Raw genomic sequence first — 26,599 nt, 5'->3', positions numbered from 1 at the left:
TTTTTTTTTCCCCCCTTTTCCCCACCTGAACAACTCCCAACTCCAGAGTTGGCTGTGGGATGGACATGGGTATTTAGGTTCAGGATTTACAGCCAGGCAGCAGGAAGACAGGATGGTTTTGAGGTCCCCTGTGCCACGACTGGGTCTGGCTGAGCTCGGGCTACCAGTGTGGTGCAGGGCCATCATCTGCTCGGGAGGTGATCAAAGACACGGGGAGGTGGAAGGAGTGAGCATGAGTCACCCTGGACTTCAGAAAAGCTTTTGATGCCTCAGCACATGAAAGCTTTGCTACAGAGGGAGTAAAATAGGATTGGAAAAGAGTGATCCCTGGAAAGATAAAAAAGCTCAAAACAGGAGCAAGGATATCGAAGGCTGCGGGGTTTGCACATGGGTCTGCGTGCCAGTGAGACATCGCTGCCATGAGTCTTGCGGGCTGTGGGGCCGTGCAGTCTCCTCTGGAAATCAGCAGGCACAGCGGCAATGAAGTTGGCAGCATGGGTTTGTAACTACAGAAAACCCTCAACAGGGCTCCAACCCCCTGAAACGCAGCGTCTGAGGGCTTTGAGGACCTTGGGCACCATGCAAAAAGCCCCAGTATCCATTTTTCTCCCCTCTCCTGCTTTCCTGGGTAGTATCGCTCTGTCTTTAGCAGAGTACCCCGAGGGGGAGTGGGAGATGTCCCTTGCTGGGGGTCAGGGACGGGGAGTGATCCCCACAGAGCCTTATTCCCCAAGGGAGTGCAAGGTATCTCATTAAGAAAGCTCAAGAAGTTTCAACCCACTGGGAGAAGCTGCTTCCCTCCCACACCAGCCAGGCTGTGCTAACTGGGTGAGGGAACTGGTTTTCATGACACCAGCCCAACACAACACCCAACACCAGAGCCTGCCCAAGCAGCCATCCCACGGCCACCAGCAGAGCTGGGAAGAGCAGCCACAGCTCTTAAAATAAACCTCCTCTATCCTGTCCCGCCCTGAGGCTTGGAAGAGGTCCCGAGGGCTCTGGTTTGCTCTCTCCCATCCCTGATCTTCCTCGCCCTGAGCCCATCGGAGGACACGGGCAGGCGATGCCGCTCCCCCCCTGCTCCCTCAGAACTTTTAAAAAGCATCTGATATGAGAAATTATATATTTCAAGGATGCTTCACACTAAAAAAACCCTAAGCCCTTGAAAGCCTGCTCAGTACATGGGGTTGCGCTGGAGGCTTCTACACAAATGCTGAATTTTCTTCTGTTTTTGCGGGGATGAAATGCTGCGAGGACAGTTGGGGAGCCTGGGATGGGTCTGAATGTCTGCACCAGCCTGCACACGGGGTTCTTGTATCACTGTTCTGCCAAATCAGACATGAGAATCATCCCTTCTTCCACTGAAATGCAACCTGTTCTGGGGAAAAAACCTAATTTTAACATATTCTAATTTGGGGGTGGGGGGGCGGATTCTAGATTAAACCCCGCCTGTGTCCAGTGTCATACAAAAATTAAAATCAGAAGGTGAGCTTGCTTCTTGCAATTGAAATACAAGATGGGAACCAGGGGGAGGATGCAGACAGGGGTGGCATGGGACCAAACCTCCTAATTTAGGACAAGAAACAGAGTTTTTGCTCTATCTGTGATCTGGCAGACAGAAAGCCAAGGCTCAAATCCCCTCACATCCCCTCATGTCATGCAGGACCTTGCAGTGTCAGGGGTGTATGAAACCCAGAACAAGCAACAGTCCTTCCTCCGCAGGGCATATGAGTAATGATACCCAGTGCTTCCTTCCCAAGGGAGCTGGGAAGCTTCATTAATTGAGAATTTCAAGGATCTTTGAAATCAGCAGCTGAAAGATGCTCCAGAAATACAGAACAGTTTTATTTTTAGGATAGATGTACAGTAAAGTCTCTCCCCTTATTCTCTGAAAGGGGTTTTCTCCCAGTCTGGAAAGGCCAGCTGGGCTATCTGAGCAAAACCGCAGTGCTATGCGAGGAGAGGGAAGGAAAGAAAACACAGAAAAATAAACCAAAAACGAGGTGGACAAAGGTTTTTTTTTTTCTTGTTATTAAGAAGGATGATATTAAAATGCTGAAAAATACTGCCAGGGTACCATAAACCAGAACGCCATGAGAAAACCTGGATTACTGGAGCATCTTCTGCCAGGTGAGCAACAGCAGGAGGGGCCGAACCTCCCCGAGCACCCCTGCGCCACGCACCCCGTGCACTGGCATCGCTGCGGCGGGCACAGCAACAGCCACCGACTGCCAAGCAATCTGCCAGCCCCGCGGGGAGCCCAGGCGCTCGCTGGGAGCAGCCGAATTAGGAGGGCTTTGCTGAAGACGGGTCTTGAAAGGAGACAGGTAATCTGGCCGGAGCAGGCATCTTCCGGGGACAAGACCAGCCTCCAAGGGCAGCCAGAGCAGGAGGGAGGCAGCTCTGCCCTGGAGGGAGGGATTATCCCGAGCCTTGCTCTGCTCCAGTCATCGCCCCGTCCTCCACAAGGCCATGTGTTTCCCTGGGGAGCTCTGCTCCCTCCAAAAGCCTCTAGAAACTAATACTTGCCCCAGTAATCTCCTTCTGCTCATCGTTTCTGCTCAGACAGTGTCCTTTCAGGTTTATTCAAAGAGGGCTGGTTTATTCAAAGAGCTCTGGTTTATTCAAAGAGGGCTGAAAGGAAGTGACCCGAAGAAGAAAGATAAAATGCGCTGAAGAGAGCAAAATGAGATCTATTTGGCCTTGAGAAAGGTACAATTCCTGTTAGAGATGGGACTGAATGACTGTTTGGACATATTTGAAAGGAATAAAACTATTTTCTGTAAACCTGAGGTTAAGAAAAGCTTCGGTGCCAAACGACAAGCATAAAACCTCTACCAGTTGGACAGGTCTGGGTTTCATCCATCATTCATTCAGCTCTTTTCAAATCATTTATGTTTATATCTCCTTTTCCATAAGGCACAAAAGCCCTTGAAGAACATCTTCTCCAAAACACCCTTTTCTACATAGTCAGAGCATAAAAATAAGGAGCTATCAAAGTGAGATGCTTTGGCCAGGGCATCCAAGCACGCTTTGCCCAGATGTTGCCACAACTTTGCTTGTCACCTGGGGATTAGTTTCAGAAGGCAGCGGTGGATTTTGGGTGCCCAGTGGATCTAAGAACAGGCAGAGGAGAGAGCGGGGCACGAGCACCTCTCCCCTCCTCTGCAACCTTGCTGCTTCTCATGAACAGCTGCCACGGCAGGATGAAGAGAGGGGTGTGTTGAAAACGGGGTGAAGCAGCACCTGGGAGCTGAACTCTCCATCCCGCAGCCGGTGGATCCCGCTCCCTCGCTGGTGTGGGACCGGGGAGAAAGGAAGCGTGGCCAGACAATGAGCTGCAGGAAGCGGCGGCGGCTGCCCCTGACCGAAAGCGGGGGCCTGACTCAGCAGACATCGGCTGGAGACGGAGGCAAGGCAGCGGCCTCGGGGGGCTGCAGCCTGTGGTTCCTCTCATGGTGATGCCCCGGGGCTGAGCGGGGTGGAGGGCTCGGCCACGATGCACCCAGTCTGTCTTCCTCAGGGGAGACGTGCCCTCTGCCCCAACACCTGAGCAAAAAGGCCCTGCAACAGCACCCTGAGGGGCCAGGTCCCACCCTCAGGCACAGAGCAAGCGCACATCCTGCCCTAGATGTTGGGGTTTAGCTCAGAGACATGGGAAGAAAGTGGCTTTTTTTAAAACAGCCGGGTCTGAGGAAGGTGCTGCAGAAATGGGTGTCTTCTCAGCTCTCATCCGGGGCGTGTTTTCCTCCTGTCCTGGCTTTCCATCCACGCAGCTTTCAGAGCTCACTGGGCTGCACAGACACCATCTGCCCTCCAGGACTTTGGGAAAGTTCCCTTTTTTTCACTTGCCTTTAAAATTTGGCTTTGGGCTCCCAGAGCGTGCAAGAGAGCTCTGCAGCGGAGCATGAGGCCAGGACCTGGCCTTCAGCGAAACACAGCACGTCCCCACACTGACCCACGCACTGACATGGGAATCAACCAGAAATACAAATAGATAACAAATTATTACTAAATTATTGCTAAACAATGTGGGTTTTCCCTCTTCCTGTGCTTGCTCCATGCTCAGTTGCTAAGCGATATGGAGGTCCTTGGATCATAGGTGACCTCATGTAACAAACCGGTGATCATTCTGATTTTTATTTACTGCCTAAAATGTTATTCCATTGCAACGTATTGCCCCGTGTGCCGGTCCCCCTGCGGTGTCCTTGAGGTGCTGGGTTACAGCATCCCCCCCTCAGGGGCTGCAGGGTGGCTGGAGCACCCCTGGGTGCTGCCGGAGCACCCGTTGCGGGGATGTCAGGGGGGTTTGGAGAGTGGGAGGAGGAGAGATGGGGGGAAAGCTGGCTCGTGGTGCCCGGCTGCTGCAGTGAGCAAGCACACACCCTCTGACAGCTTGCCTGGGAGGGAAAAAAGCCAAGCTCGTGTGCTGCCAGCCAACACCCTCCCTCCTCGCTAAGGCAGCTTACAAAAGCCATTTGCTATATTAATGCTGCTAGCCCAGTTGCGTGTCTCCCCTGTGCATCTTTTCCACTCCCCTGCCCCAAAAGGCAGAGGTTGGTCTGAGGATATTAAAACGCTACCTTCAGGGAGCTTCCCCTCCCAGGCTGGACCCAGTGCTGGTGCTGTGCAGCATCTCTCATCCAGGGCTGCAGTTTACAGGGCAGAGCCCGTCCCGCTAAGCCCCTTCGGATGCCTGTTGCTGGGCCCCTGAATTGTTTAGCTCCAGAAGGCAGAAACAGTATTTTTCTATTCTGTGAATTTTCCCAGTGGATTCATCTGATTCCTTTCCTTTCCCAGCCCGATACCAGAATTTCCAGGAGGAAGGAAGTCTCATTCCCAGTGAGAGTAATCAAGCATCTCACTGGCAAAAGCACGAAGCGGCTGTTCACACACCCAGAGCATCACACCAGGTCCACGTGAGCAGAGATGCCTCCCCTGCTCCCTCTGGCCACGCACCCATCGCCCATCTTAAGGGCTTTGGCACAACACGCCAGGCTCCCACGTAGACACAACAGCCTTGATTTTGCAGGGAGTTACTGTAAAACCAGTAATCACCGTGCTTGTTCCCATGCTGAAAGGCAAAGCTGCAGGCTAGCCTGCGTCCCTGTTACTCATCCCGAGTTTATGGGGAAACACAGACAGCAAAGCAGCACGTGAGAAGCAGCCATTCACCCCTGGTGGGATGATACACCCATGTCCATGTACAGAAGCTGTCGCTCTCCAAAAAGAGCAAAGCCCAGCTCAGGGCCAGGTTCTTCACCACCTTCCAACATTAAATCTGTCCCCAGATAGCCCCCAATCTTGACAGATACATGGCTCAAATACAGTATCGATTAAAGCAGTGGGTGACAAGGTCCTAAGAAGCGTCTTCTTTACAGGGGATCTAAAGAGTCAAAGACAGAAGAAGCTGGAAGAAGAGAGTGCTAAGGAGATGTAGATTCAGGAGACCTGCAAGCAAAACACAGCTGCAGCTTAGAGGCTGCAACAGAAAATGTAGGGCAATAAATTTATGGAGTGAAAGCAACTTGAACATTGATCAAAAGTAGAGAGAAAGCATCAGGGAGATGGGGAAATAACAGAAACTTTAGTTCAGGATCCTACCTGCCAGTACAATTAATATTAATGGAATAGGTTGGAGAAAGGGGAGGCTTCCGTGGGAAAGCAATAGCAAAAACACCGAGATTGATTTCCCATCAAACAATATTTGACAAAGTAAAGCAATTAAGTGCTGAGAAACAAAACCTAATTTTAGGGGAGTGATAGGCAGGATAAACGGGTTTCCAAAGAACCAATAATCAAAGCTTTTGAGTTCACTTCAGGCCCACTGATGCTGGCTCAAACTAAAGTGCCCACCACCTCACCAGGCTGTGCTCTTTGAGCACCCTTGGTCCACAGGGTCTCGCCTGTCATTTAAGAACCAACAAAACATGTTTCTAACCTCAAAGCTCTCTTGGCCCACAAAACTCCAGCCTGTCCATAGAAGTAACTTGCATTCCGTATAACGAGCCATGTCCACACACTGAGCACCACCATCAACCTCCCACCCCACAGCCACCAGTTCCAGAGACAAAAGCAGTCAGGAAATACAACTGTCCTCTTCTTTTTGGCCTCATGGGCCACTGGAAACTATTCCCATTCCATATCAGTTCCTCTGGTAGGATAGGTACCTACGAATGTTCCTTCTTAGACTAGACACGTATCCATACACATACTTCCAAGAAAATAATTGCCCCCCATCATGTAAGCCTGAGCACTGCCGCTCTTCCAGTTACCTTGGCCGGTTTTTGTCCAACTGACACTAGGAAAGATGCACAATTTGGCCTGAAGCTCATTGGTGCCCGTGAAAAATCTCCTCCCATTGATTCCCAGTGAGCCTATCTGAGTGGGGGAACTGGGGGGTTTCTGCCTCGTTGGGCAGTTGATGATGCACCCTGTGAGGAACTCCCCGGGACTCCCAGTGGCACCAATAATGTTGCAAGTAGTGAGTCCGTGCAGTGCCCCAGGCCAACTTCTCACTCCAATAGAAACTCGCTATTGTTTGTTATCTTCAGCTTCCCAAGTGCTGGTAAATCACCAGACTACAAATTCGTGTGGGGTCCTCCACTGCCAGGATGTCACCCCGCCCCTCCACACACTTGATGCTCCTTCAGTGAGCCAGAAAGCAAAGCTCCTTTGTCAATTCACCACCCACTCCATCCAAACCTTGCTGAGCAGGCTCCGCTGCGCCACGCACCACAAGAGGAGCTCATCAAAGCAGCCTTTTAATTTCTAGAGTAACGACTTAGATGTACAAAAATTCCAGCAAAATTTGCATGACTAATTAAATAATTAAACACAGCCTGACAACTGAGGAACACAATCACACATCTGAAAATCAAAAACACCTCCTAAGCATTGGCAGCAAGAAATAGGAAGGGATTCGCCACCCTGTGCGTCCCATCAGCGAGACTTGCTGATGGGTTGTGTCTTTTTTGATTAGAGACCAAGCGTAAGTAACGGCACCCCCCTTCTCTGATGAAGCCTTTGATCTCTGCTGAATCCTGAGCTCAAGCTAGCAGCCGCATCGGAAAGGCAGGGCTAAATCTGGCCACGCTGCTGATGCTGGGGGAGCGAGGACTGGGTGCTGCATTCAGCTCCGTGAAGATGTCTGTGTAGGGTCTGCTAGCCCAGCCTTCGATGGAAAATGTTCAGGTGGCTGCAAACCACGATGCTGGTCAGCCTTGGTGTGCTACCCAGCACCCCAGTGTGAACCTGGTACGAGAAAGGTCAGACTTGTGTCTCGTCTCCCAACTTTAACCTCAGTTTTCAGAAAAAAAAACAAATCCCACTCCCTCCAGCCCCATGTACCGGACCCAAACGGTTAAACAGTGTTGTTTTCCATCAAGAAGGTGATCTATCCCACCTCCTTCAGCCCCACTTTTTCAAGCAAGCTTATAAAACCCACTTACAATATTAACACAGAGATGGTCGGAACGTCACAGGCTAAAGGGGAATTTGAAAAGATTAATTCTCTATTACAATCCAAGCCTCATTTTGTAACCTTAGAAAGCAAATCCCCTGAGACTCTCCCGGGCTGCGGTGCAGCATCTTGCCAGGACACCTGGGTTGACAACACCAAGACCTGACTGACGCCAGAATCTGACATATGTTAATTCTTCAAGAAAGAGCAGCAGCAACACAGCCTTGAGGAAGGAGGGAGAGGAGACGGGAAATCCAGCCCTAACGGAAGAGCCTGGGACGCTGCCAATATTTTACATTCTTCGTGACAGTTTGCTGCTGGCTCCATTGCCTGATGTAATTAGTCCGATAAAAATTGGCCAGTGCCTTCTCAGACCAGGGCTGCCAAGGTGGCTCTTGACTCCCACTCTGCTCACAGCCAGGACCAAGAGCCCTGCCTTGAAGGCACCAAGAACCCTGCAAACCCCTGGGGCCCCCACGCAGGAAGTTCATTATTTCTTTCCTCTGCATTTGGTGATATTATCTGGAAGAGCACTGGCACCCTTTCAGTCCAGATCTTATTGACACACAGACACAGAGGGGAAAAATATCTTCCTAGAGGAGCAGAGAAGGTCTAACATGCATTTTAGTTCCAGAATAGCTCTGCTAAATGATTGCACCTCACAGCATAGCCTCTCTGGCCACTAGAAGAGCAAAGTACTTCCCATCCCCAGCTTCTCACAAACCCTACACAGGGTTAACAGAAATTCTTTTCTGAGTCAACATGGTTAAACTAGTGCAAAACCTCTACATGCCCAACCTTGCATATGTTTCCACCATGCTTATATAAAGTGATTAGTGATAAACCGTTAAAAATCTGGCGTGTGGATGAAGCGAAATAGCTGGATGAGCCCATCGCAGGGCTCCTCCTCTGGAGCAGCTGTACGGCGCACACCAAATGTAGAGCAGCTCCTTACCACTGAAAGCTGAGAATCAAACCAGAGAACTGCATTGATTTCTCCCTGTCCCGGTGTTTGAAACTGAACCCTCTCCCCTGGGCTCGCTGCTGAACGGCGGGCGCTAGCGCTGAGCATGCCTGAGCCCGCTGCGCTGCTCGGGGAGGGGAGGATTGCACGGCCTGGGTGAGCCGCGGCAAGATCGGATCCTCCAAATGGCAGCGCTGCTATAAACGGGGATGGTGCCATTAATGGACCTTGGCTTGCCTCTTTGCTAGCTGTGCAAATAACTTCTGTGCAGTGGAAGTGTAAGTAAATAGATGAGAAGCACATAAGAGAATGTATTTCTCTAATTTACTGAAGTCGCTGAGAAGCATCAGGGCAATCTTTAAAAATTACTCAAGTAATCAGGAGCTTAAATTCTGTCTGTCTCTACAAAGTTTATTATTTCTGGCTGTAATTACAAATCTGGGTAAGAGACTATCTAGAAAGGCAGATGCAGCTAGCCTCTGTAGCAGAAGTATGTTGGGGACTCATAGCATACAGTGGAGACCCAGGGCAAACATGCTACTGCATTTGCCATAATTCAGAGCTCCCTCAGGTCCCCAAGCCCCAAAATGCAAAAAAGCATCTAAAATCAGGCCCAGAGAAACAAGTTTCCTTCTTCTGCACTTCGCTGGCATAACGAGAGCTCTTGTTTGCTGAGTACTGGTGAAAAACACTGTTCATTTTTCACGTCCCTGAGAGATTTCATACATTCGGTCCCAGAAGATGGTGTTGGAAAAGCCAGGACCCTTTCAACCAAGCAGCAACCTGTGCCCAGGTTCCCTGACACACGCTCAAGCAACACCCTGCTGCCGGAGCTGCTGACAGGGCTGGCTCCAGCCTCTATTTTCTCAGCACCTCAGTTTGTTAATTTGTAAAGCTGGTAAATACAGACCCACCTCCAGGGTTGCAGGGCTCCTGTGTGGCTTAACCATTTGTCTTATCAGCAATGTTGGAGCTGGGATGGGCTAAGGGTACAAGAGAGACCGGTAGAGGCGAGTCACAGCCACAAAGGCGACGATTGCCACGTTAATAATTAGCATCTGTTGCCATCAGAGCCTGTAAGGCAGATCCAAGCAGGGATGAAAATGCTGTGCGCTGAGCCAGCATCTTCAGTGGGTTTGTGGCCGGTCACTGACACTCTCCAGCTTCCCACCACCTGCAGGGACTAGCATGGGCTCTTGGAGCCAGTGAGAATTGTGTGTTTAGAGCAGGGTCTGTACATCTGGCAATGGGAGCTGATCCTCTTCCTTGCCAGATGAGAGCTCAGAGACTTTGCTTAGCCCTTTTGCACAAACATATTTTGGAAAAGAAACAAAAAGGCCACCCCGCAATGAAAGCCCATGGGTTTTTTTGCACTGAAAAGCACTTTGTTCCCAAAGCACAAAGCTAAACACAACTTGTGCCGGCTCCTGAGGAAGACCTTACTCAGTCGATTCACCGAGTGATGTGCACACTTGCTGCCTGAGGGATTTCCAGCCCTGGAAGATGCTCGCACCGGCCTGGGCAATGGACTCCAGGACGTGATCCTTCCTTCCACTTTGACGGCTGCTGTTTTTCACCTGTGCCTTGAAAAGCTCTGCCTTGCCATCACTCCTTGCAGCTCAGGAGCCGAGCTGGGCGAAGGCTTTCACAGGGGCCCCAGCACATGCCTGCCAAATCAACCCGATGTCTGCCTAAAGAGAGGAGATGAATAGCAACACTCCTGTCCTGCTTGTCCCATATTTCAACAAACACATAACATCTCAGTGAACCTTAGAAAACACGCTCCGGAGTCATCTGCGTTACCAGGAATCTTTTTCCATCTCAGTGGTCTCCTGACGACCCAGCCAGGATTTGCAGAACCAGCTGTAAAGGTGCCTTCCCCCTGCGGCCAGCCCCTTCCCCACCACCCCTCCCCTCTGCAGACCGAGCAGCGCCGGGCGGGAGGTTTACAGAGAAACCAGGAGTTCCGAAGCGTAATCCTGAACAGATGGCAGCTCTAGCCGTGCAGCCTCAGAAGGGCACTTTTAAAAGTAAATAGCAACAAATGTTTTGGTGTGTAATGCATTGAAATCTTGATCTCACACAGAGCTTTTTTTTTTTGCTTTTTTTTTTTTTTTTTCATCCTCTCCCAGTAGTGGCAAATGGCTGAGGACAAATGCTGCCGAAAAGAAAGGAGAAGAAAAAAAAACTCAATCAATTAAATGTTTTAGAAACAATTGTGTTTCAAAATCAACAAGAAGAATTCATGAAAATCAATCCTAATTCAAGAGGGCTGTACTGATTTGTTCATCTCTCCCTGCCTAAGCAACCAAAGCAATAAAAATGATAGCTCCATCTCAGGCAAGGAAGCAATTGAAACTTCAAAAATATTCAACATCGGCTGATGAAGCTTGATGCAGTCTCCATGGCCTGAAAGCTAAATATTCTGCAAGAGAAGCAATGTACCAGGCAGATGAGTGGGAGTTTCAGATAACTCCTACCCCTTCAGCTTCCTTCTCTCAACAAAGCCAGGCAAACCAAGGTAAGATTGTCCTGCCACAGGGGAAAAGCAAAACTATTTGTATCAGCAAAGGCAATGCACCGATGGGAGCTGCCTCAGTTGTTCTCTGCCAGTAGGAAACAGCCACTCTGCTCTTACACTGTGCCCACCCGGGGCCACCACCACCAGGACATCAACAGGGCAAATCTGCCGGCAAGGAAACCTGGGACTAGCACTGCAAATCCTGCTGCACCTTCCTGAAACACCACAGCCACAGGAACACAGTCAGCGTGCCACAAACCTGCAGTTCTTCATCTCATTGCACAAAGTTGTCCCAGAGGAAAAACTTCCTGGGAAACTCAAAGTGTGTGTGTGGGGGGGTTGGGGCACCTGCTGCTCCCTAGACCTGGTCCCCCCTCAGCAGCACACAAGCAGAAAGGTACTTTTCTGGCTGTCACCCTGGCACGGAGGGCGCCTGGGGGATCATGACCAGGTGTGTTGATGTTGCCTCAAATAAATGACATTTCCACCATAATTTCTCACTTGAACACAAGGCGGGGAGGCGCATCCCTCTGCCAGGGCTTGCCCTGCTCTAAGCTGACCTGAAGTCATGTGAATGTGATTCCCGCAGCACCTAGCCTTGTGCAAATAAACGGTGTCTAACCACCTTCAGACAGCTTCCCGGCAGCGCAGAAAGCAAGCAGAGCCAGAGCAGGGCACCTGTACCCGCAGACTCACGTCATCTCGCCTTGGCACTACTGACAACAGCTACTGAGTTTTGTCTTGAGGCAAGTAAACTCAGGCTCGAGTGCGGGTTTAAAGGTATTTGGAAGATAAAAGCTTCCTCGATAGAAAGGACATGCTCCCAAAGGAGGGCTTCTGTTTAACAGGCAGCAACGGCACCCTGTGTCACTGCGTTAGCAAGAGCTGAAATAGTTAATCACAGTGGAGATTGTTTATCTGTGGGTCGCAGACACCTGCCCAGCTATCCCCGATACTTTTTTAAAAAGGAGTAGGAATTTGAGCAAGAAAACAAACCTGGGAATAACAGTGTGGAATGAAATAAGGAAAGGCAGTTAGGAGTGAAAGAGAAAAAACTTGGAGACAAAACAAACCAAGGAGAGGAAATGTAAAACACGGTCTGAAGAAGGATCTCAGGCAGCTGAAATTTGCACAGATTAAGATTTTCTTCAGACACAGCTTTTCCACTTCTCTCTATAGACTAATGAATTTTGCTAGGCTTCCACCTGCCCAGTACAATCACAAAAGTTATTCGGAGACACTCCATCCTTCTTCCTATGTGTCTGGTGGAACCAGATGGGAGATTTTAGGAGGGACCTACGTGTCCTGCTATGGTCGTAACCCAAGGGGTTTAGATACCACTTGTTAACTCTGGATATATTTAAGGATTCAGCGCCCTGTTCTGCTATTTCCTGCAATGTATTCCTATTACTGTATCTTAAGCAAATGCTTGAGGACTTGACATGTATTTCTCTGTAGCACCGCAACAGAAATTGTAAAGAATATTTTTAGGGAATGGAGCAGCCCCTTTCAAGATGGCACCCAGGATTCAGGGTCCTCTTCGTGACCCTCCTGGCAGTAATGTACAGCTTAATTTCCTTCGTGTCTTGTATTCCACAGGAAAACACACTGCAGTTTCACTGTGGCTCAGCAGAGGCCAGGGTCTGAGAATAAGACACGGGGCTGGAGTTCTTACAAGGAAAGAGAAAAAGAGGGAGAGATTTATGCTCTGCCAGCCCTTGCCTGGACCAGCCCAGCGACACAAGCATGTGTTTGTTCTGCCGTTCAGTGCTGGCACCACCCAGCAACCGGTGATGCCGGCGGCTCGCCAGAGAAGGGGCAAGAGGGTGGCCGAGTACCCCGGGGCAGGACGGCTGCCCGGGGTACCTCCCGGGGTGGTGCAATCAAGGGGTGCTTCATTGCACAGCCTGGCTGTGGGGGGCGGCAGGGTCGCTGCCAAAGTCAGCCGGATCGTCTGGGCACGCAGGAACGGTCCTGCCCGTCCGGCTGAGCCTTGTCCTGGGTCCGAGGGTGAGCAGAGCAACCCATTTACCTAACAGCACAGCCATACTTGCAAGCAGATTTTTCTTTACTCAAATATATCCATTATATCTGTTAATTTAGCTGGGATTCACTGGGCATTATTTACTGCAGACTTGGGTAACAGATTAAAACTGTATTTACTTCTGAGCCAGCCAGTCATATGACCCATTTGCTACAATGGATAGAGGAATTACACGACCTTGCTATTTTTTTATGTCAAAACTGCCCAGGATATATACGCAGTTCCTTGTTGGGCTTTGGTTTGATTATTTTGTAATCGCATGCTAAGGTCCACATGGCTGATGTGATGGTGAGGCACATTTTATTCGCTTGACAACGCTTCTGGAGCTGAGCAGCCAGAGATCCCTCCTGAACCATCCTCCTCTTGCCAGCAGTACAGGTGCAATTGTGATCTGGCTTCTGAGATATACACGCTGCTGGTCTTACGTTCATGCAGGTCAGGGCTGCCCTGGGACAGAGGAGATCTATGGTTGTCACATTAATCTCCAAACCTGCCTCAATCACTGATTATTATGAAGAAAAACAAATGGCTGCTAAAACAGCCTTAGTCTCTGACTTAGAGAAAATGCATTTTAATTCTGCCTTGGCATCACCCTGTTGAAGGCAGCAGACTTACACCCAGCCTGAATTTTCTCTCAGTGCCTTCATCCAAACAACTTCCAGCTTTGCACATGGAGGTTAAATACTACCACATTTATCTTCAGTACTTCGGTACTTAAAAAAACCCTCTCATTGACCTACTTTGTTCTTCATATCAAGCAAAGCAAAGGAGAGACGGTAGAAAGAAACATCATTCTTGTGTATATACTAAGGGATCATCTACTTTTTTCCAAAGGTGATCTCCTCAAAAATCAAGAAGCTATTAATATCTTACATTTACACAATGCTGTTCACACCAAATATGAACACCAAACTCCGGGATTATCTATGTCTCACGCCTCCTCCTGCTGAAAGGTGGACTAGGGCAGGTGTTTATTAATTCAGTGTAATTGTCCCCAACAGTGTAGGAGGTGAAAAAACACGACATTCCACGAAGAATTCAAGGAGACAGAAAGCAAGAGGCAGACAGTTTAATACTCATGCGAACTCTCAATGCTTGTTGCCAGAGATCCTGCCCCAGCATCCAAAGCTCCTGGAGACAATTCTGTTGGGAGATCAGGGAATTCATGCAGTATATTTGAAAACCAGTTCTTCAGCGACAGAATAAGCATTTTCAGCCAAACCTGAGATCTTCTGGTCCAGGCAGAATATATCTCAGATAAACTGGACTACTGCAGAAGTCTGGATTCTTCACACTGTGACGATGCATTTTTCAACATCTTAATCATTAATGCAGAACTCTCTTGAGCTGGCCAGATGCTAAGTTTCTGACACCAGTGAAATCAGGGGGAGTTTCACTGCTGCCTGGTGAAGCCATGAGAAACAGCCAACAGCAGCGCCCGAGGGAAACGCACTTCTCTTGGTCAGTTTTACACTATTGCCTGGCCAGGGTCCAGTCGAGCAGGTAAGGACGGCTACACCGTGCCGGAGCGATGGGCTGCCCAGCCCAGTCTCCTCGATGCTCACCGAGGCCGGTGGAGGCTCCATGAGCAAGGCACGCATACGGCAGCCCTCTCCTCTTGCACTCGCAGCTCCTGACAGCCTGTCACCTGGGGACATCTTTGGCCAGAGGCAGAAATTGTCTGCATTTAATAACCTTTGATGGATCTTTTCTTCATGGCTTTTTTCTTCCTGCTTTTTGAACCTGGATAGGGTTTAGCATCCAGCCAATATTTTGATATTAACTGAGTGCACTGATACTCCAGATACGGAGCTTTTCAGGTACTGTTTCATCCTCGACTGAGATGTCATTTCCTCCAATATGACCTTCTCAGAATAACACTGCTTGTTTTGCATGTGCAGAATTCGTTCTCCCCCACTCCCTCCCAGGGAAAGCAAGTCCTTGGCTTAGAGCATTGTGAGGGATGCTCACGAAGGTTAACTTCAGCCAAGGACAGCCAGTCTTTAAAGGCACTCTTCAAAATCAAAGGTGAGAGATGATTCCCATTATTCATCCTCTGCTGGAGGAGTGTCTCTTTTCCTGCACTGATTATAGCCTCTGTCAGCTAAAGCTAGCCTTCGTGAATCACATCAGTACTTACAATCAGGAAGCACTGCATGACACTGAAATAACAATTGGTAAAGCTGATGCTTATTTTAACATGTATTTCTAATAGGAGAACAATGTGGTAATTCCCTACAACAAAACACCGAAGGTTTCTGCAGAGAGAAAGAGCAAGAGTTGTATGTAACTAATGGTATATTTGTACCTGGAGTTAGCTTCTGAGAGCTGTGAAGTCAGTATACGCTCATATTTTCAGGGACTGAATTAGCATTCCTCAGTAAGACCACTCATCGGGACTACTTGTGTGAATGAGAGCTGCAAGGTTTCTGGATAGCATTTATATAAAAACAGGAGTATTCCTGAAGTGCTGTAAATGGAGCTGCTTAAATTGTCTATCCAAATCTTGCATCCGATGACAGTAGCTGAATGAAATGACACTTGTATGCAATCAGTTGCATGTTTGAGCTTGAATGCTTAATGCAGAAGGCTAAGCTTCTGCATTAAGACCAAGCAATGGTCTTCTGCACCAAGACCAAGCAATGAGTGATTTTCCTACACAGAGGAATCAAGACTATACCTCTAACCAGCATTCCTGGATTGTGGCAGAAATTGTTTAATTCACACTAAATCATCACCTTCGGTATTGCAGAAATAGGTAAAGGGCTGACAGGGTCTTTGTCCTCCTTAAGCCCCAAGCCAAGGTCAGCTGCCCTGTCTCATTTTTGGCACTATCTCACCCTTGCCTGAAGGACAATATTGTATAGCTTCAGTTTCAGGTTTTTCAAGGTTACTAGTGCACCTGCTGAATCATTCATGCTATTGTAAGTTCCTTATTGCAGAAAGTGGAGAGAAGTAAGCTTCTTCCCCACATTTAGTTCTGTTCCACTTAGGTTCTCACATCACCACCAAAGTGTGGATACCTGCACTACCACATAAGCAGAAACCGGACCAGTTGAAGGGCACAAACCAGTGCATCTTTATGTAAACCTGCCCCCAACAATGCAAATACCCACAAGGGGATCTGTACTGATTTCCTCTCAATGATCAGCAGAAAAATAGTTACTCATTTAGCTTCTGTTTTTTTTTGTAGGCCTACAAGCCTTTATCTGCTATGTGTCCCTGAACCACTAGAAAATTGAAAACATTGCCACTGAAAAGTCTCCTTAGAGCTGGTAGTTGAAAGTTACTGCAGAAAAGGGAGAGGAGTTCACATCTCATTAAGGGTTATTGACGAGTTCTTTCTCACTTTGAAGAACTGTAACTTGGGGCTCTCTGCAGACTTGGGCAACGTCCTATTTCAGGCCACACAATAAATTTCTTTTCACAGTAAGTAGTAGAAACCTTCAATTTTCTATTAAAAAGCCTTTATTGGGCAGAAACTGATGTGGATCCTTGGGAAACCGTTGCTGTGAGCCACAGTACTGAGCGGTGCTTTCATTCAGCTGCTGTCTTCTGGGACTGGTAGACAGACCAGCTCCAAGAGCTCCTCCAGCCCTGGTACATGTAGTTCTCCGCGGCTTCCCTGGCAGATCTGCTCTCTGGCATTTGTCACTTTCCCCTAAATACATCCCAATCTCTCTCTGTTCTCCTCTCTGTGGCATGAGAGACTGGAACAGGGAAGTCTCTAAGGTTAGTTCTAAGTACTTTGAAGACAAGCTGTTGTATCTCCCTGTCATGCAAATGTGTTAACCACTGCCACTCCAGATGGCAAACACTTCTAGCCCCACAAGCCCTAGCCCAAAAACTTGAACTAATTGCCAAGACAGGAACTGTCACTGACTCACAGGTCCTGTAGTTATCATCAGTCACCTAGATAGACATGAAAAACTAACAACAAACATAGGATTTTCAGCATTTCTCTAACCTTGGTCAGGCTGTCTTGATGCCAAATATACTGCAGATCGTATTCTTATCCACAGGTCATTTTGTTGGTGTTTTTTTTTTGTTTTTTTGAGGCCAATTTTACATACAATAAACCCATCCCACACCTTCTTTTCCCTTAATACTGGTCTCTGCTTCTCCGAGTCACTAGTGATTCTGAGGTACCTCCTCATTTGATTTGCTGGAGTACAACATATTTGTGGGGTATGCAATGAATAAGAGTGAAGTAAGGATATTTGCAATTTGACCTAGTATCCGTGCATTTCATTAATCCTTCCTCCATCAACCACTTAACCTTTATGGGCGTTCTTACTGCCTCTCATTGTATTGATTTCTGTCCATTTCTCCAATTTAGTGAGATCATTCAGTATTTTAAACCTGCCTTCCACTGCATAACTAGGTTTAGCTGGGGGGTAATTGACATCAATTTAAAGAATGAAAAATTAGGCTGAATATCCGGGGAAAACTTCCTAATGGTGAGATCTGCTAGAATGCATTGCTGTCTCTCCATGGGATTGGTGGCCATTCCATTAGCATGTGCATTAAAACCATACTAAAGGAATATAAGATTATAGATTGGACAGAACAATCCTGAAGTAGGAGGGGAAAGACAAGTTGCAAAGTATTGCAGCTTGCCTCCTGTGGTCATGTCATCCTGGATTTGCCCCACTCTCCCTTCAAACCACCCACCAGTTCACTGAGGACATGTTGAATCAGCAGTATCAACTAAATATGGGGACGGGATCTCATGTGATGTTCCCTCCAATATTATTGCAACTTCAGTTGTGGTGGTGGGAGTGTTGCCGTAGCTGTGAGACTTTAAGTTAGAGATTCATCTTGAGACCCACTAGATAGTTTTCCCACCCTGTTTTACTACCTCGTGGCAATCCGTGAGGCATGCACTGGTGGCATCCAAGAACACATGCTGGCATTGGTGGCAACTTTGACAGTTTGCAACGGCTCCCCGAGGCCGTGTCTGGACTGTGAGACCCAGATGGGCTTCCTAAGCCCTGGGTCCAGAGGTGCTCCCTGGCTCCCACCTCATCACACCTCCTCCTACGTTCTTCTGTGAAAGAAAACAAGATGCCTGGGCTGGAAGAAAAGCCAACTGTATCCTGGACTGCATCAAGAGAAGTGTGGCCAGCAGGTTGAGGGAGGGGGATTCTCGCCCTCTGCTCTCCTGAGACCCCCCCCCTGCAGTGCTGTGTCCAGCTCTGGAGTCCTCAGCACAAGAAGGACAAGGAGCTGCTCGAGCGGGGCCAGAGGAGGCCACGAAGATGCTGGGGGGGCTGGAGCAGCTCCCCTGGGAGGCCGGGCTGAGAGAGTTGGGGGGGTTCAGCCTGGAGAAGAGAAGGCTCCGGGGAGACCTTTGAGTGGCCTCCCAGGGCTTAAAGGGGGTTTGTAAGAAAGACAGGGACTTTTTAGCAGGCCTTGTTGCAATAGGACAAGGGGTAATGGTTTTAAGGTAGAAAAGGGTAGACTCAGACTAGATACAAGGAAGTAATTTTTTATGGTGAGGGTGGTGAGACACTGGCACAGGTTGCCCAGAGAGGTCGTAGATGCCCCATCCCTGGAAACATTTGAGCTCAGGTTGGACGGGGCTCTGAGCAACCTGAGCGAGTGGAAGATGTTCCTGCTCATGGCAGGGGAGCTGGACCAGATGGCCTTTAAAGGTCCCTTCCAACCCAAACCATTCTGTGATTCTATGATCCTAGGAAGAAAGCCAGAGCACTCAACAAACCCCTGGCGTGGGCAGTCAGAGCGTGGGGCGGTGAGATACGCTGGAGGGCACATCTCTCCCCAGTCTGGACGCAGCCAGGAGAATCGTTACAGCAACTCATCACCCACAGGAAGACAACACACCTGAGATCACGAAGTCAGTATCTATCCTACAACATCACTTTGGCACAGTCTGTTTCAAAGGCATCCGTCAGTTCTGTAACCATCCTCCACTTCTTAAAGAAATTACTATCTATCTGATTAATTTTTCTAGCAGAATGGTTGAAAACCGATTGCAGAAAGAAGCCTTTTTGTGCTGAGGCACAGATCAGAGATACAGGAGAATAAGGACTTTGGTTTAAAATACACTGCTGACTTTTAGGTTTGTAAAGATAACAACCCAGGCAGAAACAAGTGTGTTCTTTATGCACCTTGAATGAAATCGTTTAATTGCAGGAATAGCCAGAAAAAAATATTCTCATCCCCACTTTTTATGGAGAGGTTCTGTCATATTTAAGAAGAAAAAAAAAAACTTATTTTAATCTGAAGTTGTTACTGCCAGCAACCACTTTTTATTAAAACAGGACTTCTGTCAAATCCTGAAAAATGGAAACATCATTTTCAGCAGCAAAACCCAACATATTTATCTCAAAAGCCAAGTAGACTGGTAAGTATTTTGATTGTTTGGTGGAGAGACAGGCTTTTTTCTTTTCAGGTTATTGAAATTCGTCTGCCATGAATAAGCAGATTTTTCAAAAAATTAAATTTCCCTCTAAGAAAATTTCAAAGAAAACATTTCCATCAGCTCCACTCAATTAGCAGCAGCATAAAAATGGCTCAAAAATGGCTCAATTTCACAGCTGGTCCCCTGAATCTTCCTGAGAGCTGAGAGAGCAAGGAGGCTTGCCCATTTCTGATTTTCCCTTAAGAAAGAAATCAGCAGATATTCATGTAGTGACAGGGATGTACAGGGGACAAAGGGATGAGTGCAGACTCCGCACTGGTCAAGCAGAAATCATTTTCTCTCCGTGGCAGGAGGCACAGGCTACAAATTTGTCAGATAACGAGTAGCCAGAGGCTGATACAACTGATACAAAAGACTAATTCTCTTAGTAAAACCCTTGGAGAGTGTCCCAGTATGACTCCGAGGCTGGCAAGCTGCTGGAGAAGATGGGAAGTAAATGTAGCCATCTCATGAGGACACTGCCTCTGGATTTCTTGATTGTGCTTTTCCTATACGGCACTTTTCATAATGCCCTCTGGCTAGAACCATTGAAATTAAACTTATTGATTGAAATTCTGATACTATTGATTTTACACAAGAGTTTTGCGCGAATATGAAAGAGCAGGAACTGCTCTGTAACCGCTCCCATCTCCATTTATCCCCTGTTGAACACATGCGGTAGGCTTGCTTGTCCATCTCAGTCCCCTGAGCTTCCAGAAATAAAATACCCAAAAGTCAAATATTCAGTATGTATTAGCTCACAAATGTGCAGTAAATATTACTGATCCCTGAATATACTAACGTAATTTATGAGTTCCCTTCTTCTTTCTTTCATCTGCTTCCGTCTCACATCTCCTCTTTACCTCTTTAACCACACGCCATGTTTTTCCCCTTCATTTCAGTGGTGTGGGGGGAAAATGGGAAGAACATGTTCTGGGAGGAAGGTGGGATGGGAAACAGTGCTGGAAGGAGGTGACATTTGCCTAGAAGGAAAGCACCACCGAAGTCGTGCTTAAAATACTGTAGGTGCTACTAGAAATTGCATTACTACTCCTGATGGAAGGGTTATGGACAAGGGAACTGCTGAACTCGGCACAGCAGGTCAGAAGATCCCAGGGGAGGCAACAAACAGAGGTCTGAAGTGGAAAACCGACAGCGTGAGCACACGGCCATGCAGACCCAGCACCACAAACGGCAGCTCGCTGGCTTCCCCGAGCCCCTGCGAGGCAGCCCCGGCACAGCCCCCACCCCACTGCTCCTTCCCACAACGCAAGGATGTTCCTGTCAAGACTCCTACAGCCATTTTCTTTTTGGCGGTGAGTTAGAGTGGGCTTCGGAGGCAAAATCAGCTGCCTTGTCACTCCCATCTACTTCCTACCAACCAAGCCTCCCTTTGCAGACTTCTTGTTCCTTGCAGTGGTGGGTGTCCTTTCTGTATGTCAGGCAGCAGTCGTTGATTTTGTTCATTTTAGTTTGATGCATTTTAGCTTGCTGCGCTCAACACTTCATTCTTTCCTCTCTAGGTCTTTTTATAGTCAGACTGTCACATATCAATCAATGTTATGGATTAAAGTTTAATATATCGTGACTTGCCTGGGCCAGTAGGAAAGCATTTTAAACAACGTCTTATTTGTTTTCCCCACTGACATTTGTTTTCTTCTCTGTTTCCAACCTTGATGAAATGGCAAAACCTGCCAGGAAATTTGCAGGATTCTAAGTTGCTAGAATTCCTAAATAATTGTTAGATGTCATGGAATGGTTATGACAAAAAGGCAGGTCATCTGGTGAGGTCTGCAGCTGCACCTCAACACAAACAAAAACCCCAACCCCGTTAATTTCACTGATGGAAAACATAATCCAAAATGGTGCTGGAACCTGATGCCTGGCATCAAGCGTGTAAACGATTTGCATCGCAAAGCGCGGATCGGAGCGATTTGAGGGTGAGGAGCTGGGGAAGGGCTCCTCGCCGTTCACACGCGGCACAGGAGGTGTGCAGGGAGCCGGCCCCCCCCCCCCCCCCCCCCCCCACGCTGCGTGGGGCAGGGGTACGGCATCCCGGGCCTTCGGGGGACCCCGGCGCCCCACGATCACACGCTGCTGTCGCCCGACCCCAGCCCCAACGCCTCCGCGGCCCCGCGCACCGAGGCGCTCGGCCCCGCGCTGCCGGGCCAAGGCGGACCCCGGCCCCGAGTTACCGGGCTGAAGCCCCCGGAGCGACCCGAGGGAAGGAGCAGGAGCCCGGGGCACGGCTTCCCGCTGAGCCGGGGCGAGGGGGGACGGGCACCGGGGCCGCTCTGCGCGCCGAGACAGGCCCGGGGGATGAGGGCGGCCCGGTCGCGGAGCTCAGAGCGGCCGGTGCTGCCGGGGCCGGGGCGGGGGCCGGCACCGGGACCGGGGCCGCGGCGAGCATGCGCGAGCTTCCCGCGTCACGGGAGCGGGCGCGGCCGGCGGGAGCGCGGAGCCCCGGCGCGCCCCCGCCCTCTCGCCGCCGCTCCCGCGCCTCCATTCGGCTCCGCCGCCGCCCGTTAGAGACCCGCCGCCCGCCGAGGAGGGGACAGCGCGACAGCCGGCAGCACGGGAGAGGGAAGGGCCCTCCCCCCGCCGCCGAACCCTCTTCCTCCTCCTCCTCCTCCTCCTCCTCCTTCTCCTCCTCCTCCTTCTGCTCCCCCGCCTCCGCCTCCGCCTCCCGGCCGGGAAGAGCAGCTCGCCGTGCCCGCAGCAGCCCCGCTGGATGCACTGAGCGCTCGGGCGCGGGGAGAGGGGCAGGAGGGAGCCGGGAGCCCCGCCGCGGAGGCGCTGCGCTGCCCGGAGGCTCACGGCCACCAGCTTTAATTCTTTTATTCCCCCCCCCCCCTCCGCCCGCCGGTGGCTGGCGTTGCCCCTGCCTCCTCCTCTCTGCCCGCAGGAGCCAGCCGAGGCGGCGGCGGGGGTTGCATCTTACCCCCCCCCCCCTTTTTTTTTTTTTTTTTTTTTTTTAAATTTTTTTTTTTTTTAAATTTTCGTCGCCGCCATGGGATGTACCCTGAGCGCCGAGGAACGAGCCGCCCTGGAGCGGAGCAAGGCCATCGAGAAGAACCTGAAGGAGGACGGGATCAGCGCCGCCAAAGACGTGAAACTCCTCCTGCTCGGTGAGAAGCTGCTGGCGGCCCCGGTCGCCCCCCGCCCGGCCTCGCGTCCCCTCACCCGCCTCCTCCCCCGCGCTTATCCTCCCTCATTTCTCTTTTCAACAGGGGCCGGAGAGTCGGGGAAAAGCACCATCGTGAAGCAAATGAAGTAAGCCCCGCGGAGGGCGGGGGGAACCGGCGGTGTGTGTGTGTGTGTGGGGGGGGAGTAAACGGCGTTAATGGGAGGGAGAACGGGGCGGGGGTGTCGCTGAGGTGAGTGAGGGCCGCGGGCGCCATGTTTACCTGAGGGGACCGTGAGGGCGGGAAGGCAAACGGCGGGGGGAAGGCGCCGCCACCGCCGCTCCCGCTGCTGTTCAGGGCCGTTGTGGTGCTGAAGTGTCGCCGGCGGCCTCGCCCCGCGGCGTGGGGCGTGGGGGGGGGGGGAAGGTGGGAAGCCCACCTTCCCCCCCCCCCCCACGCCCCACGCCGCGGGGCGAGGCCGCGCAGATGTCCCCATGAAGCGGACCGCTGTCAGTTACGCTTAATGTCGGGGTGTTACCAGCCGGCTCTGCGGATTTAAATCGAGGCTCCCTACCACTCAAAGCCCCTTTTCCTGCGATTTTAACCTTCTCATTAACGAAAGGCGAGCTTGGCCGCCCATCACCCACTAAATTCAAACCCCCCTCCTGCCCTGGGCTTCCCCACGGTGCCCAAGGTGGCTTCCAAGAGCCCGGGGTTGCACCTCGCCATACACACACGCCTCTCCCTGTGTTAATTAAACGTTAAAATCGGACGTTCCTGTGCAATAAACCGCGGTGAAAAACCCCACCGCGCGGTCCGATCCAACGCGTCACCGTGGCTGAAGTAATTGCATCCCATAGGAAAGCAGGTGCAGGACTAATGAAGGGGTGGAGGTTCTCCCCGTGGCGGGGTTATTTATTTTATTTATTTCTCCTCTCCTGTTTTTTTTTTTTCTTAATTAAAATACAACGAAATACCCCGTCTTCCCACCGAAACAGGCATGACAGGGTGGTTCGGGGCGGGCGCCATCACGGAACGAGCCCGGGCGCTGGTTCGGGGTCTGGATTTGGGTTGGGGGGAGGCGCGGAGCGGTCGCCGCCGCCTTTGCAATGCCGGTGGTTGCAGAGGGATCCGCGTCCCTGCGGACCCCCCCCCCCCCCCCCCCCCCCGCCCGGGCACCAGGGTTGCTTAGCGAGGGGGGGAGAGGCAGCAGAGCTGGGTGTGGATGGGGTGCAGGGAGGGGGTGCGGGCTGCGCTCCGCAGTCCCAGCAGCCGGTGCCTTTGGGGGGGGGGGGGGGAAGGGGGCGGCGGGGCGGGGGTTTGTGCCGGCCGGCGGGCCCGTCCCGGCGCGGCTGCGGCGTTCAGGCGGTTCGCGTGGTGGACAGCGCCCAGCGGGGACTCGAACCGCCGGCGGCGCTGCCCCTTCGGCACCGCTCGGCTCCTCCCGGCGGCGGCCGAGCGCCGCGCTCGGCTGCCTTCGGAGGTGGTCGGGGAGAAGCCGAGCGGGCTCGGAAAGAGCCGAAAGGGCTCGTCGCCCCGCGGCGATCTGTTGCCCGACGCTCCCGTAGCCGCCGCGGGTGTGCGTGTCCGTGAGTGTGCGTGTTTGGGCGCCGCGGGGGCAGATCCGGGCCTTCAGCCCCGCTCCTCTCCAGCCCGAGTGGCTTAGCGGGTGACCCGGATATTTCTGTATCAACTCTGTGGCTGCTGTGTCCAGCCCTCGGGGCTTCACAGGGAACTAAACCATCAGCCCCTCCCGAGGCAACGCTTTCCCCAAGGCACTGCGGGACTGGGAGATCTCGATGTGCACGGCGGTCTCCGCAGCTTTTCCCACTGCCATTTGTGTACCCTACTTCTGTAAAGGCTCCGAGCTTCCCCTTTCACGGTTTGAAAGGGGGTTTTCCACCCTTACAGTATGGTTTGGGGCCAGGCTGGAGTGGGTTTGCTTTGCATTTGTTTGTGTGCAAAAGGTGGATTGGGGAGATGTTACTGCAGATGAACAACAATAAATTATTTAATCTGTAGGAATTGCTTCTGCAGAAGCGTGCTGGAATGGCGGGCGATGGGCTTTGGTTGAAAGAAGAGGCTGTAGGTGCCACAATAGCAGTGCAGCAGCGCATACACACAGCGCCCATAGGCAGGAGGGCAGGCAGTGACCACACTGGCTTACACAATTGGTGTACAGTGACTCTTGTTTTCCAAAGAGCAGACCATTTGTTTTTTTTGAAGCAAATTGCATCAAGATGATAACCTGTTTGCTGGACTAGGTTAATATATTGAGGAACGAAATATACTCCATTTTATATATATATACATTTATAGTGATTTTTTATCTTTATATATATATACACACTTTTTTTTTTTTTTTCCCCCCCATTATACAGTCTTAAAGTAACACATGCTAGGCTTTCAGCTTTGTACCTGACTTGAAAATGCTGAGAAGGCTGCTGTGGTGAAAGGGCTCATAGTGTCGGAAGCTGGGAGGTGTCTGCCAGTGTGGAAACTCCAGTGAACTGAGTGGAGGCTGGGGTGGGGACAGCGGTGTTGCTATGAGCACGGCAGCAGGCATCTGGAGGGACCCGAGCAGCCGCGGGCACCGGGGAGAGTAATGCGCAGGGAACAACTCGGGGAAATTAACATTTCTGAAAATTAATTTAAATATAATGTAGGCATTAGCATTTCACCTGGTCAGGCTCCATTAGACAGGCTTGCTGAGAACCTAATGAATTCTTAATAAAGATTAAATCGCATGTTCATTAGATTTTGATGAAAGAGACTGCTATTTTATTTTTTTAATACTGTGTTATTGGTGTGCTTCGAGATAATAAATTTCATTCTCATGAATGGCTAAAGCAGCTTCACACTTGGATATTGCCTTGAAAAGAAGCTCAGGAATCTGTAGACAGATGAGAAAATGGTAAGACAAAGGAACAGAGAGCAGACATTGTTACAGAGGAATAAGAAGAGGTTGCACACTGTCCAGTTAATCCTTGAAATATTAGGTAGCGGGAGAAGAAGTGACAGGTAGAAATTACAATAATTTGAGAGTGTAGTAAATATGGAGATTAGGACTTAGAAAATTAATTAGGGATGTTTTAGTGAAATATTTGGAGATACCTTTCAACTGGTGAGTGGGGAGTTATCCAGCAAAGAAAGAGGTACTGGTGAATGGCAGAGAGGTGGAACTGGAGGCTAGCGTGTACATCTCAAACAGTGGCAATGTGGGCTAAGAATGGCACTTTTCTTGGCACCCAAGGTCATTTTGACACCCTGAACCCTTGCACTTTGACTACACCCATCTTGGCTGTTAAGGTTTGCTTGTTATTTTTTCTCAACCAGTTCTGCAGTCCAGATACTTTCTCTCATGCCTCAAAAAGCAGGGTCAGGGCCAACTAGTCAGGGGAACAGGCTCGAGAGGCGTGGTGGTGCCGGTGCCATGCAAGGCAATGAGACCCCAGAGTGTGCCACAGTGTTCAGAATCAGGCTGTGAGCAGATTCTGTTTTCACTCAGCTTAAACTACAAACCAGCTTTAACCAAGCAAATCTGGCCGTTCTTTGAAGGTCCAAGCCAGAGGGTGAGAGTTACTGTATGAGAGAAACTAATCTGCTCTCACCACCCCAATTCACTTTGGTGTAGGACTGCAATGGATGTCAACATTTTTTAGATCTTGTATCTTGAAATAAATGTTGAGCACATGCAGAATTTGGAATATGTGATCTTCTTTTCTGGAATACCTGGATTGTAGCATGGAATCGAGAGTGCTGTTATTCTAGGATATTTTGGGGGGTGTCTTACAACTCTAGTGAATGTGTTTGTTCATCAGAAGTCCCAGCCTAGGAAGATGCCAAGCATATCTCCGTCTGTTACTGTTCAGCAGAATACTTAAACATGTGCAACGGTCCAGTGGTGCTCAGGGATGAACTGCTTGGGTGGGGACACCATCCGCTGCCATCAGCACGAAGCTTCCAGGGAATTCAGTGTTTAATCACGCTAACGCAGAGAGGCTGAGTTTGCTGGCGAGGCTCCAAAAACAAGGTCCTGCCACCTCCTCAACAGCA

General features: G+C 50.2%; 1 protein-coding gene across 2 annotated transcripts in view; it reads left to right on the top strand.

Moving 5' to 3' along the window:
* The first annotated feature begins 21,872 nt into the window (after positions 1-21,872).
* Positions 21,873-26,599, top strand: part of GNAO1 (G protein subunit alpha o1) — a 143,832-nt gene continuing 139,105 nt past the window's right edge. The window contains exons 1-2 of one of the 2 annotated variants that reach the window (XM_042797315.1): positions 21,873-22,546; positions 22,649-22,691. In XM_042797315.1, the coding sequence (XP_042653249.1) occupies positions 22,429-22,546; positions 22,649-22,691 (161 nt within the window). In that variant the 5' untranslated portion in view covers positions 21,873-22,428. The remainder of the gene's footprint in view (positions 22,547-22,648; positions 22,692-26,599) is intronic. The other variant, XM_042797314.1, reaches the window with a different exon arrangement.

The sequence above is a fragment of the Tyto alba genome, unplaced genomic scaffold, assembly GCF_018691265.1.
Source record: "Tyto alba isolate M040663 unplaced genomic scaffold, T.alba_DEE_v4.0 Super-Scaffold_26, whole genome shotgun sequence".
In the NCBI taxonomy this organism is placed as follows: domain Eukaryota; kingdom Metazoa; phylum Chordata; class Aves; order Strigiformes; family Tytonidae; genus Tyto; species Tyto alba.
This window is presented reverse-complemented; position numbering and strand designations above follow the sequence as displayed.